The sequence below is a fragment of the Condylostylus longicornis genome, unplaced genomic scaffold (assembly GCF_029603195.1).
Source record: "Condylostylus longicornis isolate FDR11 unplaced genomic scaffold, ASM2960319v2 ptg000114l, whole genome shotgun sequence".
Classification (NCBI taxonomy): Eukaryota; Metazoa; Arthropoda; class Insecta; order Diptera; family Dolichopodidae; genus Condylostylus; species Condylostylus longicornis.
This window is the reverse complement of record NW_026578082.1, coordinates 612,009-630,199: the sequence shown is the minus strand read 5'-3', so window position 1 is coordinate 630,199 and position 18,191 is coordinate 612,009. Positions and strand designations below refer to the sequence as shown.

The window sequence follows — 18,191 nt, the reverse complement described above, 5'->3', positions numbered from 1 at the left end:
TATATTGAAAAAATGAATATAAACAAATTAGTTATAGTCTAAAAATAAATTTTAAACGATTTTTGTAAAATGTAATTGTCGAATTCCAATTATAAACTATAAATAATTTTTTTTTAATATTCTTGATCGATTTCAATTTTGATCAGACCTTAATTTGATTAATTTTAATAAAAAAATGTTCCAATGATATTATAAATTGATTTCTTGACTTCTTTCAAAAAATTTAATTTTTTATGATACGCTAAAGGTTATAAAATTATAAATTAATTTTATTGCATTGTAATTATGTTCTAAATCATAATTATTCGCTGTTTAACATTGCTATTGAAGATTATACTTAGAGTTATTTGATGATATTTCATAATAATACAGAATTGACCAATAATTATTAGCAAACAATTGATTCAGAAACCTGTGCTATGCCTCAATCATTCATTAATATCCAAGCGCTTAGCCAGAATTAATATTTTATTATTTTATTATAAGTTTATGGAATTGTTTCATTAATCAAAAATATAAAAGGCTTAAAGTCCTAAAATTTTTATAATTTTTCGAACCTCTTTTGAAAACATTCGTAATAATTATTACAATATCTCGATCTCGAACCGATTCCGATATATTATGCTGTTTAATCTTAATTCTATTGAAATAATTATTGATCGACAAACTTCTTTAACTCAAAAATGCTGGTGTTTTTTCAATTATCTCCAAAAATCATAAAAAATTTCTATTCATACATTTTCAGAAACAATAACCAAAACACTAATAATATACCTTATAGTCTTAAGGAAATAAAATTTTATAAAAGTACTATTACAAATCAACAGACCTTTTTAAAATATTTTGTGGTTTTAAATAAAGTGTGTTCCAATTTTTTATTTTAATCTACACGTGATTAAATAATTTAATTTTGAAATAGGCCAAAAAAATACAAAAATTATTTCCCATAAATTATTATTGGGGTAAAATTAATAAAAAGAGAAATTCGTATATATATATATGTATGTACAATTAATAGACGTTTTGTCAGAAATTTTACAATTATGTATCATGTTTTAAAGACATTTTCTCACGCTAAATATGACTAAAATGAGAATGACACTCCAGAAATAAACAATTCACTTTTAGTGAAGTACAGAGAGTTTTAATTTGACAAGAATTTAATAGCTTTCCATTTATGTACAATAATTGTTCCGACTTTCAGGTTTTACTTTAGATACATACAAGAGCAGAAATCGTATAGCTATAATAGTTTTGTACTAAAATTATAAACTTACTTAGTTAGGATTTTTGAAGTTGAAATAAGTTTTATTAATTTTAAAGAATACTGAAAAATTGAATCTCATTCGAATCGCCTACTTTAAAAACAAATCTGTAAACCAATGACATCAAGTTAATAGATATTTTCTAAAATTATAACAAGAGCAGAACTTAACTAAATTCAAATTACGACGTTGTAGCAGTCGTAATAATCAAAGGATTACAGATGGCGCTTTAAGAAATAAACCAAGAAAATTTAATTTTACACAATAACAAGTGAGGAGGGAATGCCTAAAGATGTCGCTATATGACATTAATATAAGTATGCAAATTAACTGTTAAGTTCTAACTTTAATTGAGAGAATGATAATGATTTAAAAGAGCAGTAATTATAATACCACAAAATATTTTTTACAAAAATTTCAAATTTTTTTTTCTCTTGATTGGTTATGAGTTTAAAAAGAAACTAGTTTTTTTTTTATAACTACTCATTTACCATAATAAATTCGTTTAGTTAGGTTAAAATTATTTTCTTTTTCATTTTTCATAATTTGACTTTTTAACACTTGAGTTTGTGAAAACGATTCGGTTTACTAAGTATACAAGTATGTATGAATGATTCATTAACATTATGATGACGGATTTTCATTTGTTTTGTTTACAACTCTCTTTTGCTCTACTGACACAGTTTCGAATTTTTTATTTGTTTTTAGTTTTTTATTATAAAATTTTAATGTTTCTGCATCTTTAGCATAATTGTTGTTTTCATTCACATTAAATATTGTGTTGGGGTCAGCAACAAAACTTCAATTTGTTGATTAATTTTTTTTTTATATCAGTTGTATTAAAGTTAGATTAGGTATAAATTATTTTCAAAGAAAACCGGAGCAGATTATTTTGTTTTTTTGAGCGCCAGACGGCTGTAGTAATTTATTTTACACTAACACTTTTTAAGGTTGAAGAGTTCTTATACACATACGTACGTACTTGCATTCTTTATTTGCTTAATGTTGCGTTAATTTAATTTTTTTCCATTGTTGTGTTTTTTCAACACTTACTAGTGTTGTTGTAAGTAGTAAACATGCTTATTATATCCGAGTTTTGATTAATATAGTACACGAATCTCTTGTCAATTAGCAGTTTGTTCAATTTTATTAATTATAGAAAAAAAGATTAAGAAAATTGCGGTGAAAGATAATTAAAAATACTTAGCTGTTTAAAACACAAGAATTCATTTATATAGAAAATATTGGATAATATACAAAAGAATGGAATTTTTTAAAGAATTTGTATAATTTGTTGATGGCCACACTAATAAAATAAAATAAGTAATAATCGTGTTAGAACAACAAAATTGTTGCACAGCCAGAATAAGTGTAAATAATTTAACCAGAAATATTGATGAGTCAGAAATTTCCTACGTTTCTTTTTGTTGTAAGTTTTGTAATTTTGACCATTAATCCACTATCTAAATTCTAGAATGTTGTTGATCTTTACGAGTATTAATATACAAAAATTTTCCATATTTTTGTTTTTAATGATAAAATATTTAGAATTGTCTTTGTATTATACTGGTGGATATTTTATGACAGTAAAAAATATTTCGAATTATCAAAAGCAAAGTCCATAATAGAAAGCCCAAATTATGTTTATTTTTCGTTGTAAATGTGTTGCATATGCTCAATGTTCAGTTAGATTATAATTTTTTTGAAAATATGGTTCTAAGAATGAATCACGTGAAATAAGTATGTTTGAGTCAATATAATATCATTGCTATATTAAAGTCTGGTCAATGACACTAATCATATAATTTTGTTAGGCTTCGTGTATGCATTTAAATAATATGTATTAGGTCATTGAGAGCTACAATGTTCCTTATAATCGGATTTAATGCTTTTCCTATCATTTAGAAAATTTAAATATATGTTAAAAGTATGGAAAAGAATGTCAAAGAGATTTTCTAGAAAAAAATCAACTTAAATATATTTTTAATAAGACTTAGAAAAGAATTTAAAACCGTAGTTTAATGTAATTTAGTTTGACTTGTCGTTTATGCGATTTAGTTTTTTAAATGTCTTTAGAGAAAGTCCTCTTACTTATTCGCAATAACGTTTTGTGGGCATACTAAAAACTAAAGCATTTGTACCAAAATTTCAAGTCTGTACAAGTTTTCTTTCAAAAATTAACGTTTCAATTTATTAAGGAAACAAAGGGATAAACGTGGCGGGATCGACTTAGGTTTCTTTTCTGGACAAGAATATATCTTCTTTGTTGATTGCAAATGACCTCTGATGCTATCTAAAAAATAAAAAATTGTTAATTTAGATAAATGACATAAAAATAAAACAAAAACTCTACGTCTGTAATATTAACAATATTTCTAAATTATACGTACATATTCATACACACTTAAGTAAAGGCGACTTCATATAGCCATGAAATTAAAATTAAATTTACAAAAAAAACTAATAATTATATAAGCTTTGCTAATTCTTAAATGATAAAAATAACTAAAAATTTTAAAATTATGTTGAGGTTTAACATAAAATACAAATTAACTTTTGAAAAAAAAAAATTTAATTTATAATAAATAGAAAAAACTTTAATTTTTTTTCAAAACTTTCAAAATTTGCACATAAAATTTAAAAAAAAGTAACTATTTTCATAATTATGTAGTTTTTTTACTGTATTTCAATGCGAAACAGAAAAAAAACTTAAAATGCCAATTTTTTGCTTATAAAATTTAACGACATCTAGTGACAAATAAGTGCATATGTGAATTTTTTGTTTATTTTATTTGAAAATTATTTTTTATCTCATAAAATGCAAAATAAAAAATTAATTTTTATGCAAACAAAATTTCAATCAATATCGGAACAAAATGCTGATGAAAATTTTAAAATCAAAATTAGTTCATACCTTTTATAAAAAAAAAAATTCATACCTTTAACCTTAAAACAAAAAGGTTTATGAATTTGTGTTTTTTTAAAAATTAATACACAAATAATAAAACCTTAATAATTTCGATGTGAAAAAAATTAAAAAAAAAAAATTATAAAAAAATTCTTCTTTTCTTATAATATTATTAAAAAAAAAGTGAAAGTAAATAAAATTAAAAATTTCAGAATAAACAACAAATTATAAAGAAAAACAATAATAATTGTGTGATTAAACGACGAGAGTTTAAAATAACAATAAAAATTAACAATATAAGTAATAAGCAAATTCATTCACTTCACTCACACGTAAAATACAAATAAAAACAAAATATATACCGTTAAAAATACTCACTAAATGAGTACAAATTAAATTTAATAATAAAGTTCACAATAATAACTAGAATTATTTTATGGGAGCAATAACGACAATAACTTAATTTACTTGTATCATTATAGGATTATATATAACTACATATATAAAATTAAAATAATACTAAGGAAATAAAATAAACAAAGAAAATTGAAAAATAAAAATATTGAATTAAATTTCAATTTAAATTTTAAAATATTTTATAAATATATAAGAATTAAAACAAATAAAATAGAATAAATATGTATGGAAAAAAGAATAAATTATGTACAAAATTATCTAGCGCATTTTTAAGAAAGTGGTGTAAGTATACTTTTATTGTTACTCATAAATGTAGAATAGTAATTCTATACCTATTCATAAGTCATAATTAAATAAACAATTAAATTTTAGATTTATGTAGAAATTTTCGAAGATATCTGTAATAATTTCATTTGGCAAGATTTTATTTTATCATCATACTTTTTATTGTGATTATTGCATATTACGAGTATTAGGGATATTCGATATTATTATTATTTTTATTTTTGTTACGGTACACTACATAATTAGTAGTAATCTATATAATATATATCTATATAAATAATACGTTTAGAAAAACATTAAAATTTTGTAACATTTTTTTTTTTTACATAAGGTCTTTAGGTTACATAAAACTTTGCTCAATATTCATTATTTATTATAAAGCTAAGCAAATTTATTTTAGACCCCATATACATTTTATTTGTTACAAAATATAGAGAATTTTAATACAAAAATTTAAAATAATTTGCATATTGCACATTTAAATAGCATCCGGAATATTTAAGCAATATCCGACATTTTTTATTGTTGACTCACCCTTAATTACATCTCAATTCAAACTACAAATTATATTAAATACATCCTGCCAAATTATTGAATAATATGGCAACCCGATTTGGATTTTATTTAACATTTTAAAAAAATCAAAATTTTAACACAGTGGCTTTTCTTTTTCATTGATCAAAAACAATTCACTATTAATAGCATAATTAAAATTTAATAATCTTGGTTAAAAATTTAAAATTAACATAATTTCTGAAAATTGATTAAAAATTAGGTAATAGTTAATTTTTATTGTTTAACAATAAGTAAACCTTTTTTTTTCACCAATACAACAGTCAATTTTGGTTTGCCTACTTAGTCCAAACCAAAAATTTTCATTATTAATCAAATAATTTTAATTATAATGCAATTATAAAATTTTTTCCCATTTTTTTTTTTTTCAATTCTCTTTTTTAAATTTTTAAGGTTTTTATTTGAAAACCTTATAATGCTGTTATAATTGATAATTAAAAAGTCTTTTAAATTAGGTTATGGACAAATAAGTAGAGTACCGACAAATTTTTTAAAAATTTATTTTCTTATTTCCTATAATGTAAGGTAGAGTAATAAAACTATTTGTAAAACATTTGTGAACATGTTAAGATTTACCGTTCTGCTTAGTGTGAAAATTGTAGCAAATTATAGTAGATTATAGATTAACAAATTGAACACTTTTAGATTTCATATCTGAATATACTAACCCTATTCTTTGGCAATATCATTTTGTTGCACTTTCGTAAAATTTAATTTCGAAATCCTTCCTAAATAATTTAAAAAAACTTTAAATTAATTATTGTGAATTATAAATTTTTACAATTCACAATTTGATATTTTCTCAAAATTTCAAAGTGTTTTTTCAATACTGACATAAAGAAATTTTTGCAAAAATTTCAATGTTGTCAATGTATAATCAATTGTGTGTTTTTAAAAGCTGCAAATTTTTATAATTTCAAATTTTAATTATAATTTCTCATCTATAAACTATTAATAATTAATATAATAAATGGTTATTTATCGATTACTTAAGAAATTGACTAATTTATTACATTCAATGTCATATCTTCGCATTTTTAATATGTCTAAGAATATTATTGTTGAAATTATTAAATAAGAGAATTAACAAAAAAAAAAACTCTACAAAAATATTTAATATTTTTGACTCCGGGGGTTAAATTACCTTTTTATTAATTTTGCGTTTTTACAACAATAAATATTCTCATATTTGATGTAAGAAACAAGGTATTTTTCTTTTCTCTAATCTTCAATAACAAATTCACAAATAAAATACACCTGTCATAATTTACCTAAATATTTTTTCAATATAAGATTTCGAAAAAGAGTCAATTAATAATTTAATAGATTTTTGCTTGATTTTTTTTCTATTTTTACCTGCTTTTAAAGATATTATAATTAACACATTATAATTATGTATCTATAAATTTTTATAACAAAAAAAAATTACAGATGACCTTCAGTATAACAATTGAGAATATCATATGTTATGGTACAATATGAGGTTCATGGTCAATTTTGTATTAAAAAATAAAAAAGAAAAAAAGTGATTACCTATTCGTTGGTACCTATGCGATCAAGAGTCTCCATTATTATTTTTTAACAATTTTTGTATTTTTTTTTAAGCCAAAATTTGAAATTTGGCAAAATTGCAATTTTTTGTTTTGTGTTCGGGGAAAAATAAATTTTATTAGTGATCAATCATTTCGTGACACGAACTTTATTAAACATCATTAAAAAATAATTGGAGAATACGACATAACGCCATCTATGGATTGTATATGAAAATTATGTTATTTCACATTTTGCAAAATGTTGTCAATATGTGATTTGTTTACTATCACTACACAATATGTTTGTACATCAACTTAAATTAAATGTGTCAATTTACTAAAATAAAATAAATAAATACATTTGGAGACAATTTAAGTATTTAGCAATTAACAATATAATTTTAGTTAATAAATTAAAAGAATTTTTAAAGTATTTTAAAAAGATTGCGATTTTCTTTTAAAAGACAAAAAATGGTAAATAAAAATTAATAAGATGTTAATTACGTTAATTTTTTGTATACAAGTATCCGAGGGAAAAAAAATATTTAATTAATATAATTATATTATCGTTTCTAACACGCATCTAATAAGTGATTTAATAAATAAGCTGGATCCGCTTATATCCAATTTGAACAATGTTATAATGAAATTCGGAAACTATTATACAAATTTAAATTGATCCAGGATATGAATTGGCTTAATTGAATTTGAAGAAGTATTAGAGAAAATTTAAAGAAGGGGCAACAGTTCTGAGAACTGACCTTAATGAATACTGAGGAAAAGCATATTTAGCAAAAAATTTAATTTAGACAATATTTTCAATATACCGACAGTATTCAAATTTACTGTATGAACAGAGCTTTGTCTGAAAACATTCTGAAAATATTTATTATTTATAAAAATTTAATTGAATTCGGATTTAATTAATTTTTTAATTTACAAACACTCAAAAATATAAAATTTGTGTTTACAAACAAAAATCTATGGACGAATCAAATATTTTTTGTTAAATTTTTAGGCGCATGCTCGAAAACTTCCTTATAGATAGGTGTTAACTATTCTCGCAACAAATAAAATTCCCTTAAGGGTGTTAAATTAAAATAATTTGCATATAAAATGTAGAATATTGAGAATTCTGTGTTTTTTTTATTGGCGAATTCTTTTTTCTTGTTAAACTGATGTTAAAGTATGCTTTAAAAAAATTTTTGTATGCTTACAAATTCTTTAAACAATTAAACTTTCAGTTTCACTTTATATTTCTAATTAAATGAAATTGCGTATACCACCAGGAGCCCACAACAATTTCGATTTAATTAAAAGTTTGAAATATAAAGACGCACGGCTGGGGGACATTTATTAATGTATTTCAGTCTTCCTATTTTTAAGTTTCGATCCGTTCCAATAAACCCCACAAATTTTCTATCGGGTTTAGGTCAGGTATGGAGGTGAATGTAACTGCTTTGACACATTTAAAATTAGCCATTCCTTAACGATTTTCGCACAATGTTTAGGGTCGTTAACTTGTTGAAACATGAATGATCGCGCATTAATACCCATTTTTTCGGCATTTGGCTTTATATTATTTCTCAAAATATTTAAATACCCATTTTTGTCCATAATGTTATCAATAAAAACCAATATATTCAATTGATACTTCTGGTGACTAGTTCAGCCAGTTGAAAGGGTGAATTTGAACAAGATCGAATTTCAATTGCAATAAAATATAAAGCTATTGAATCGTTTTTTCTAAATCTTAAAAATCCATCCAGTCCAGATATAGCAAAAATGAAAACAGACTAAAAGTGAAAATGTTTTTAAAATTTAAATAAATTTTTTTTTTTAATAAAAAATTACAATAAAAAAAATAATACGTTTTGCTTGACTAATTCGATTTACTTTAAATTATAGCAAAGAAAATTACAATAGTATAGAATTCCATAATTTGTATCGAAAACATTGAATATAAAAACAAAATATTGTTCAAAATAGAAAATAAAATCAATAAATGAACCTAACCTGCTCAATATGCTGTGAATATAATTCATAACTTATAGTGTATGACTTAATGTGGAGTTGTAGACTCTCTAATAATGTTAGTTTTGTATTCAAAATTTGTATTCAAAATTTCCCAAAACTATAAAAATTCATGTGAATTATTTTATATTCCAAACCATTGTAATTAACCATTCATAATTTTGAATAAATCGCATAGAGTAATGTAAAAAAAAAATTTATTTAATTTTTGATTTTCTATTATATTTAAATCGTATTTTCTTTAATTATTTCAATACAGAGTAATATACATTGAATTTAAATTCAAATAATGCATATCACAGAATAAATTTAGTTTAATTAAAATAATATTTAAATAAATAGTAAAATTTAATGAAAAAATTAAAAATTTCTTTTTTTTTTATATTAATTTTGTGAGATCAGCCGAAACCAATATTAATAAAAATTATTTACTTAGATTTTAATTAAAGATTTTTAAAAGTAAATTGCTTTAACTTGAAATTTTGACATTTGTGATAAAAATTAAGTATACTTGGCAAGCTGAAATCTCGAAATCGTGCAGTGTTGCAAATTAACTTGCAAATTATTTTTGCATTTCAACTACACAACCACCCAATACTGGATATTTTAAATTCGATTTCATTTATGAGAAAAATTGGAAAGCATAAAAAAGCGACAATGCATTCCTATTTAGAGAAATAATGAGATTTTTATATATCCCAACAGTGTTGCCGTCTTATACAAGTACGAATAATTGGAATTTATTAATAAAAAAAATCCTCTTCGCAATCTTACCAATTTTAATTAAATTCATAAATTTTACAGCCTTCAAATGTGATTTATTGAAATATTTTATAGAAGTATTTCTAAAAAAATATTTTTGTATTCTATATTTGCACATACTTATTATACCTACTCATTTTACATATTACTTATTTAGTAAGAATAAATAATAGCTATTACAAATTCATATTTTATTCCAAACATAATGAAAAATTTTTTTTTAAAAGTGTTAATTATAATTTTTTTCAGCCCACTCCATGTTTACATATACAAATTTAAGAAAAATCATTCCATATTTTGTTAAGTGATACAATAATGCCAAATCATTATACAAATAAGCGGAGTATGGCTTAATGATAATTAGTCGTACACTGATAAAAATAACTAAGTTACTTAAAAATTTTTTTTATACAAACTCCTTGTTCTTTGATTTGCTCTCAATAAAAGTGCTCTATAGAGTCGTATTGACTTTAACAGATCGCAGACTTGTGTAAGAAACTGTAAAGAAGAGGGAAGAGAATGAATCATTCTGTAATTTTTTCGCGAATGTCCAGTCTTAATCGGAGCTCCCGTTATATGGGAACCGTTGTTTTTAATAGACATGAAACAATTGTGAAAGCCCTTGATTTAACACGGCATAAATGTAAGCCAACCAACTTTCAATTTATATCAATGCTAGATAAATCGGTCATACTTAGCTACGATCTAGTCCTAGTGACAAATTCGTAATAATGTCACTAATTTTTTATTTCTAACAGTAAGAGTAAATTATACTAATTAAAATAATTGATTAATAATAATTAACATTTCCTAGAATTTTAAAGAATATTTTGTTTTGCTTCTCTGTTAACATACTTTCATTACTAATAATGTGTAAATGGGACTTCACACAAGAATAATTGTAAAGAAAGACCTCTTGACAAAGATCTCAAATATATTTATAATTATTATCAATATTTATGTGATAATTACCCAATATAAGTGTTGGTGGATAAACAAAATATGAAAAACTTAAAAGATGGTAAATAAGAAATCAATGAATAATTTTACATAAATTTTTGGCCAAACAAAATATTCGCATCAGTCAGGTTCAATAATCGTTTAAAAAATTTATTTTAGAAATTCTTTTTATATTTATTTTATGTAAAAAAAATCTACTTTGACACTTAAACATTCCATTTAAAGAATTTTTCTAATAAAATTTTTTTACCAAATTTTTGTAAAGCTTTAATTAAATAGGAAGATTTTATGTAAAATAGTAATTAGTCTTTAATATTAAGTACTCAATCTCTTTCTGTATTATATCACAGCATTTTTAACTCAAACACTGTAAATTATAATAAGTATTATAATTATTATCTGAATATAACAATTAATAATTTTGTATAATAAATAAATTATTAGTTTTTCAAAATTTTTTAATTTGATATTCGTATAATGTTTGCTATTAATAATAATTGTATATTATTGCGATAGCAATTACTTGTAATTTCAAAAAAAAAAAATTAAATAGAACTCGTTCACCATACCTTGAGATTACGGTATTATAAGAAAATAATAGGGTTTCGATAGCATCATTTACTAAATATTTAAATATCATTAAAAATTAGTTGATCGTCTACTCTATAGAATGAAATTATATAATTTGTTTATATAAAATACTTGGTTTGAGAATAAAGTAACTACAATTTGGACTATGTATACAGAACCGGTTCTGGTAAATGAGCGCCTTACGCAGTTTCCGAAATTTGCGCCCCTTCCGCTATTTTTTTAAAGGAGTGAAAAATAAGTAATACACATTACACATTGCGCATAATGATAATAAATCACTTTCTTACAATTTTTTCATGCATTCAACAAGATAAGTCATAGAATTAAGGATTGGAATTAAAATTTCAGCTTTGTGCTCAGCAATGTTTGTAGATGTTATCAAGTTATTATTGCTGTAAATAGAAAAACAACTTTAAAAACTATCTAATGGAAATAATTGAAAGATATTTTTATTTTTTAGACTTGTTTTTTTTTTTAAGTTTTCAATGCGGTGCTCCTGCCTTCTGGCGTCCATTACAATTGCTTACTTTGCATATGTGATAGATCCGCTTCTGTGTATGTGTATATTTAATTAGTCATTTTAAATTTAATTTATTTTATATTATTAAATATTAAAAGAACTGCTTCAATATTAAAATTCGTTAAATATTCTGAAACAATTAAAATAGACTATACAAGGTACTTTAGTAGAATGAAAGATATTAAAAAATTAAAATTAATGAATTTCATAAAGCACTCGCCAAGATCTTAAAGATTATTATTTAATATTTAAAAAAGCAAAAGTAAATTATTGTTAAAATAACTTTGAGTATTAAAAAATTACTTTACTTCTAATCTAATAAACAATGAACCTTGACCGAAATTTTTGATTTGAAATTGAAATGAAAAAAATGAAGAGAAAAAAAAAAACATAAAAACGATTTTCTAAAAATACTTTGCATTGAATGTGATCTTCTGCACAGGTAAATGAGATGTAATAATAAAAAAAAAAATTAAATACTTGAGACTTGACAATAACATTTTATCATTAAAATCACATACGCTTAAAATATGCACAAAAGAGTTAAAAAAAGCATTCAAAATACTTAATAATTTTATTCTCATTATGCACATTTGCAGTTGTGTTCATTATGTTTAGTGTAAATGTCAGTTTGATTATGCTAAAATTGTATGTGTATATGTATGCTATAACGTGCTAACTATGTCAGAAAATTTATTTTAAATAATGATTTAATTTATTTTTTTTTAGTATATGGGAAAAAATTATTATAATTTTGTGTAGTAATTTTAAATTTAAATTTATTAATTTAATTATAATTGCTATTTTTTTAATATTGTTAATTAATATGTTTGAATTATGTGCTATTTTCAAATACTGATATCGTGTATAAATTTTAGCTAAAGAGTTATTTTTCGGATCATCGGGCTCTGTTTGAATAATGTTGAAGAACTAAAAATCTAAAAACGTAAAAACTAGAAATTCATGAAAAATCCCGTTAGTAAATTTATTGTGAAAAGTGGTGTCGCCAGGGTTGTCGTTTAATTTTTTGAATGGGGAGCCGAAATATTCAAAAAGTGAAGCCATTTTTAAAAAAGTGAAGCGAATTTCTATATTTCATACAAGAACAATTTGTTAACATAAAAATCAGAAACCAAAACATAAACTTAAAAAAAAATTATAAGCAAAAAAACAAATAAATTCAGATTAAAAAAATATTACAGTAGAAACCCAAAGTGTATGCAGACATTATGCGTTTCTATTGTTTTAAAGTTTAGGCTCTAGTTATAGTGATCAGAGAAACAAACATTGACGAGTTCTCACGAGTTCGGTTATTTGACACCTTAACTGACTAATTGATTAGCTATTCATCTAAAAAACAGGTAACCGCAGAATTTAGAAAGGTATATGAACACAATTTTGTTATCCACGGTTTTGTCAACAATTTATATTGCACAAAACTTTTAGAAATTATATTTTTCTACTGAAAAAATTTTTATAAGAATAATTTTCAATATTTTTTTTTTGATCTTGACTGATGAAAAAGCAAAATTAAAGCCAAAATGCAAATCGAAGCCTTTTTATAGCCTAAATTTCGTTTGTCACATTAAGTGACTGCGATACGCAATAGAACGTAAATAACAAATAACAATTAAAATGAATATTTCAAATTCTTAAAAGCCCTCTAATAATAAATAATAATTGTACATATATAAAGAAATTATATGAATTTATATAAAGAAATTAAATGAAAACTATTAATTATGAGGTGATAAGTACAATTTTGTAAATAATAAAAAAATAATAACAAAACTGATGTTACGTTTCAGAATGCAATAAAGCTGTTTGTCAATAGATGACATCCAAGTAAAAATAACTGTCATACTAAACTAGAGTTATTGACATACTAAATGTCAATTCAGCAATGAAGATATTAGTCATACAATTTTTTTTTCTACAAGAAATTAATCGCCCTTGTCCTTTGAACTACATTTTCTATACAATAATGTTATTATATCTGCTAAAAATGAATACATATATGTACCTTAATAAAAATCTTATGTAAAATCCTTTTAAATTTTATTATTTAATAAAAAATTAAAAATTAATTCATCTATATTAATTAAGTCTTTAAATATAATTGTGTAACCCATGAATATTAAATGTCAATTTATTATAACTAGCGGACAGTAATAGAAACTTGTTTAAAGAATTTATTTTTCACTTTGTTTTTTTACTTTTATCATAGTTTATTTACACTTAAATAACAATTTATAGGAAATATTTAATATTAAAATAGAAATATTATGTTCGATATGAAAGGAAACCAGTTTACTATATTGGCCCAAGAAAAAAAATACCAGAATTTATAATTATTAGGCATTATGCAAGTAATTTTTTTAATGTAATGTCACAAATACTAAAAGAAAAGAACTAATTTAAATTTATTATTAAAACCGGTATTTATAGAATTTTAATATTATATTTATATAAAAAAAAAATTAATAAATTAATTATTGTAAGCTTTATATTGGGCAAATAAACTCCGTAATTGAAATATAAAATTTATTTACAAAAAAAAAAATTTATTTGTTTTTGACATCGAAATAGTTGTGCATTCGTATTAATAAAATTTCCCTTCATTTTAGAATGCAGGGTGTTTTAAAATGCTTATCTTCTTTATATATGCAACTTGCATTCCTGGAACCCTTTACCATAGATACAGAAATATTTTTTTCCTCAATTTATGGTATTACTTGTTATAGCAGTGTATAGGTAAGTTCTGTCATATTGTCCAAAAAAATTTTGACATTGCATACGATCTATTTCTGTAAGACTCTAAATTACTCTGGAGTAGTTGACAAAATATTCTAAATTTTAATGGAACATTTTAATATGGAACGTCTTCTATGGGACATTTTCATTTCGAAATTTATTTTCCATATAATCATAACCATATTAAGACACCTACGGGAAAATTTTACATTTAGGTGCAATCGCGTGGTAATGTTGAGAGTGTTATGCGCCCGGAGTGTTAGATGATTAGATTGCAGTGTAATGTACCTTTTTTAGTACAAAATTTTCATAAACTCCCTAATTTACCAAATATTTTCATCAAAGCAAGGGTATATTTAATATTGCTTTGTTATGAGAAAAATATTGAGACCGCGTGAAACAAATGAAAAAGTGTTAAAAGAAAATTATAAAAAATTTTAATTAAATTAAGGAAAAAATGTGTTATACTGGGCCATTGTTATAAGAAATTAATTTCCATTTTCTGCTGTTTGAAAATTTTACATAGGAAATTATTATTTTTTACATAATTGCAGTTCTATAAAATATTTTTAATTAATAATTATTTAAAAAAAAATATTAAATGAAAAATTGAAATTGCTTTCATTACCTTCAATAAACTGCGTGAAGCGATTTGTGGTGTGCGATGCATTTTGAATAATGCTTTTAGTTTTTCACCAAAAAAAAAAACTTACACTTGTGTACCAATAAAAAGCTAGTGTAAAAAAAAATAGATTTGGGTAACCATATGGTCATTCACAATGGTTATGAAGGTTTTTTTTAATTGTTTTGTTTTGTTTTTTTTTTTGTATTGAAAGTGTAAAAAGCGATAGCAGCGCTTCTGTTGGCATTCATTTCTGTCTTTAAGAATATTATTAAAAAAAGTTTTGATTTTCTTGTTTTGTAATAGATGAAGGTTATCTCCCTGGTGAGATTTTTTTTCTTATAGGCTTGGAGAAGTATGGGAAGTTAAAACAATTAAAAAAAAAAATTTTTTTTTTCTTTAATTTTAGGAAGTTTTTCTTGTGGAATTTCAATAAAATAAATAATAAAAAAATCTTCGATTAATTTTAAGCGTACACATTTGAATAGATAAGAAAACAATTTGTAAAAGTGAATATTTTTCTTTATCTCTTTCTTTCACATCCATCAATAGTGGTAAATCGAAGATTAATTTAATTTAAAATTAATGAGTTTTTGTGTTTTTTTCACTTGCATTTTGTTAAAATTTGTTAAAATCTTATGGTTTTACAATTTTTACCTTCCGGAAACTGGCTAAGATGACTGATTTATTGCGTTTAAAAATTTGATTAGTTATTTTATTTTTTCTCGAATTGTTTTTTCATCGATTACATAATTTTTTTGATTAGTTTTATATTTGTAATAAAAAAATTCTGTTACAATAGATGAAAAAAAAAGTACAGATAATTTTTTTTTTCATAAATCTCAGTATAATAAAGATTAATACTTTATTGTGCCTGAAAATGAATTTAAAATTCAATTATATTAATTTTGATTTATTTCCTCTGTATAAGCCGATAATTTAATAAATATTTACGAAATTCCAATAACCTTTTGAATGTATGCTTAATATTTTGATTAATTCGGTTTACTTGAAACAATTTGACCTTTAAATTTTTTACAATTACTGTTGGCAACATTTGAAGTATGTACATGTCAATTTATTATCAACAATAAGAAAATATACTTTTAAAATTCATTGATGAAAACAAATTTAAAACTCAAACGCTATGACTTGTAATGATTTTAAAGTCGAATTTCAATTGAGAGAGGATTAAGGTACTATACACGTTTGGCAAAATTGAAAAATTGTCAATTCAATTTAAAAAAATATTCAATTATTTAATTTTAAAATATTAATTAAATTTTTTTGTTGCTTGTTTTTCTTTACAGGGTTTGCGATAGCATTTGCATTATGTTTAATAATATTGGGTATTCTAGTCACATGTGGTTTTATGTCAGTAGTTAGATTAGTTATAGATCATCAAATTGCACTTAGAAATGGAACTCAAACATTTGGATGGTGGGCAAAACCACCAGTTGAACCAATGATTAAAGTTTATGTATATAATGTTACAAATGCTGATGATTTCTTAAATAATGGAACAAAAGCTGTATTAGATGAATTAGGACCTTATGTATATGCGTAAGTATATATGTTTTGTTTCATATTTTGTTTTATATATTGTATCCATTTGAATGATGCAAATTTTTACATGTATTAAAAAAGACTATTCAAATATTCAAAAGAAATGATTACGTTATTGACTTAGTTTCTACATTTTGATCTTGTTACGAATAATTCGTTGAAAACAACATATCATTAGATACACATTGTACTGCTCTATATATTATAGTTAGAATGCAATCAAAGTTGTTTTTAAACTAAACATGGTGGTAATATACAATCAAACGTTGTGTTACTTAAACAAGTTCTACTCTACTCTACAATCAAACATGTTGTTGCTCTATGATCAAACATGCTATTACTCTACAATCAAACATGTTGTTACTCTACAATCAAACATGTTGATACTCTACAATCTAACACGTTGTTACTCTGCAATCAAACATGTTGTTTCTGTAATCAAACATATTGTAGGAAAGCAAATTCATACAGTTAACTATATCCGGAATGAATAACTTAGCTTTTTAAGCTGTTAAACGAAAATTCTTGGGCTATATTTTTTTTGTATACAAAATCTAAGATATTCTCACATGTATGACACATATATCCCGTTCATTCTGCATATTTTTATGTTTTCTTATTGAAAACTACATAATATCAAACATATTACATAATTTTCACTATAATTATTAAACGTATCATATGTTATTATGCATTTTGTAATATAAAATGCGATTAAATTAATCATTATACGCACCTATGTAATTACCATTGCGGTTTCAAATTTATTATTCAAATTAATGTCAATTTTTTTTTTGGTTTCACATAAAATCAAGTTAAGTTATGTGTTTTATCTTTTAATTGTATATTGCAAATTTCGTAATTAATTTTCACATTCAATCAAAATTGTATTCATTTCGCTACATTGCATTCTACTAACCGAAATTCTCATCGAATTCCATTATTGTCTCCTTGTTTTTCCTATAAAAGAAACAATGGCAATATTTTATATTATTTAAAATTTTCTCAAATATACGTAAAAATGAAAGAGAAAAAAAAAATGCTTAGCGCTTACATAAAATTTTAATGCAAAATGCACATTATCTTCTCTTCTTCTATATATTAACATTATTGTTTTCTTCCTCAAAAATCATCACTCATTATCTCACCCAGAAACAATACAAAATGCTATATATACATTCACATGCACCCTACAATACTCTTTTACTTCATGTAATGAAAAAATAAATTTTCACGTACAATACCTAAATTCTATTACTCAACTTTTATTTAATTGCAAAAACTATACTTTTCATGCGTCATTATGTATGTGGGCTTTATTTATTAACCCTATAAGTGCAATTAATATAAACAGTACAAACGAACAAAAACAAAAAAAAAAGTATAGGTAAATAAACTCTCT

At 23.2% G+C, this 18,191-nt stretch overlaps 1 protein-coding gene across 3 annotated transcripts in view; it reads left to right on the top strand.

Annotated features, from left to right (window-relative positions):
- Positions 1-18,191, top strand: part of LOC129614652 (scavenger receptor class B member 1-like) — a 94,979-nt gene that overhangs the window by 58,670 nt on the left and 18,118 nt on the right. The window contains exons 2-3 of one of the 3 annotated variants that reach the window (XM_055529381.1): positions 4,386-4,872; positions 16,534-16,786. In XM_055529381.1, coding sequence (XP_055385356.1) covers positions 4,812-4,872; positions 16,534-16,786 — 314 coding nt within the window. In that variant the 5' untranslated portion in view covers positions 4,386-4,811. Of the gene's footprint in view, positions 1-4,385; positions 4,873-16,533; positions 16,787-18,191 lie in introns of those variants that run through there. The other 2 variants (XM_055529383.1, XM_055529382.1) reach the window with 2 other exon arrangements.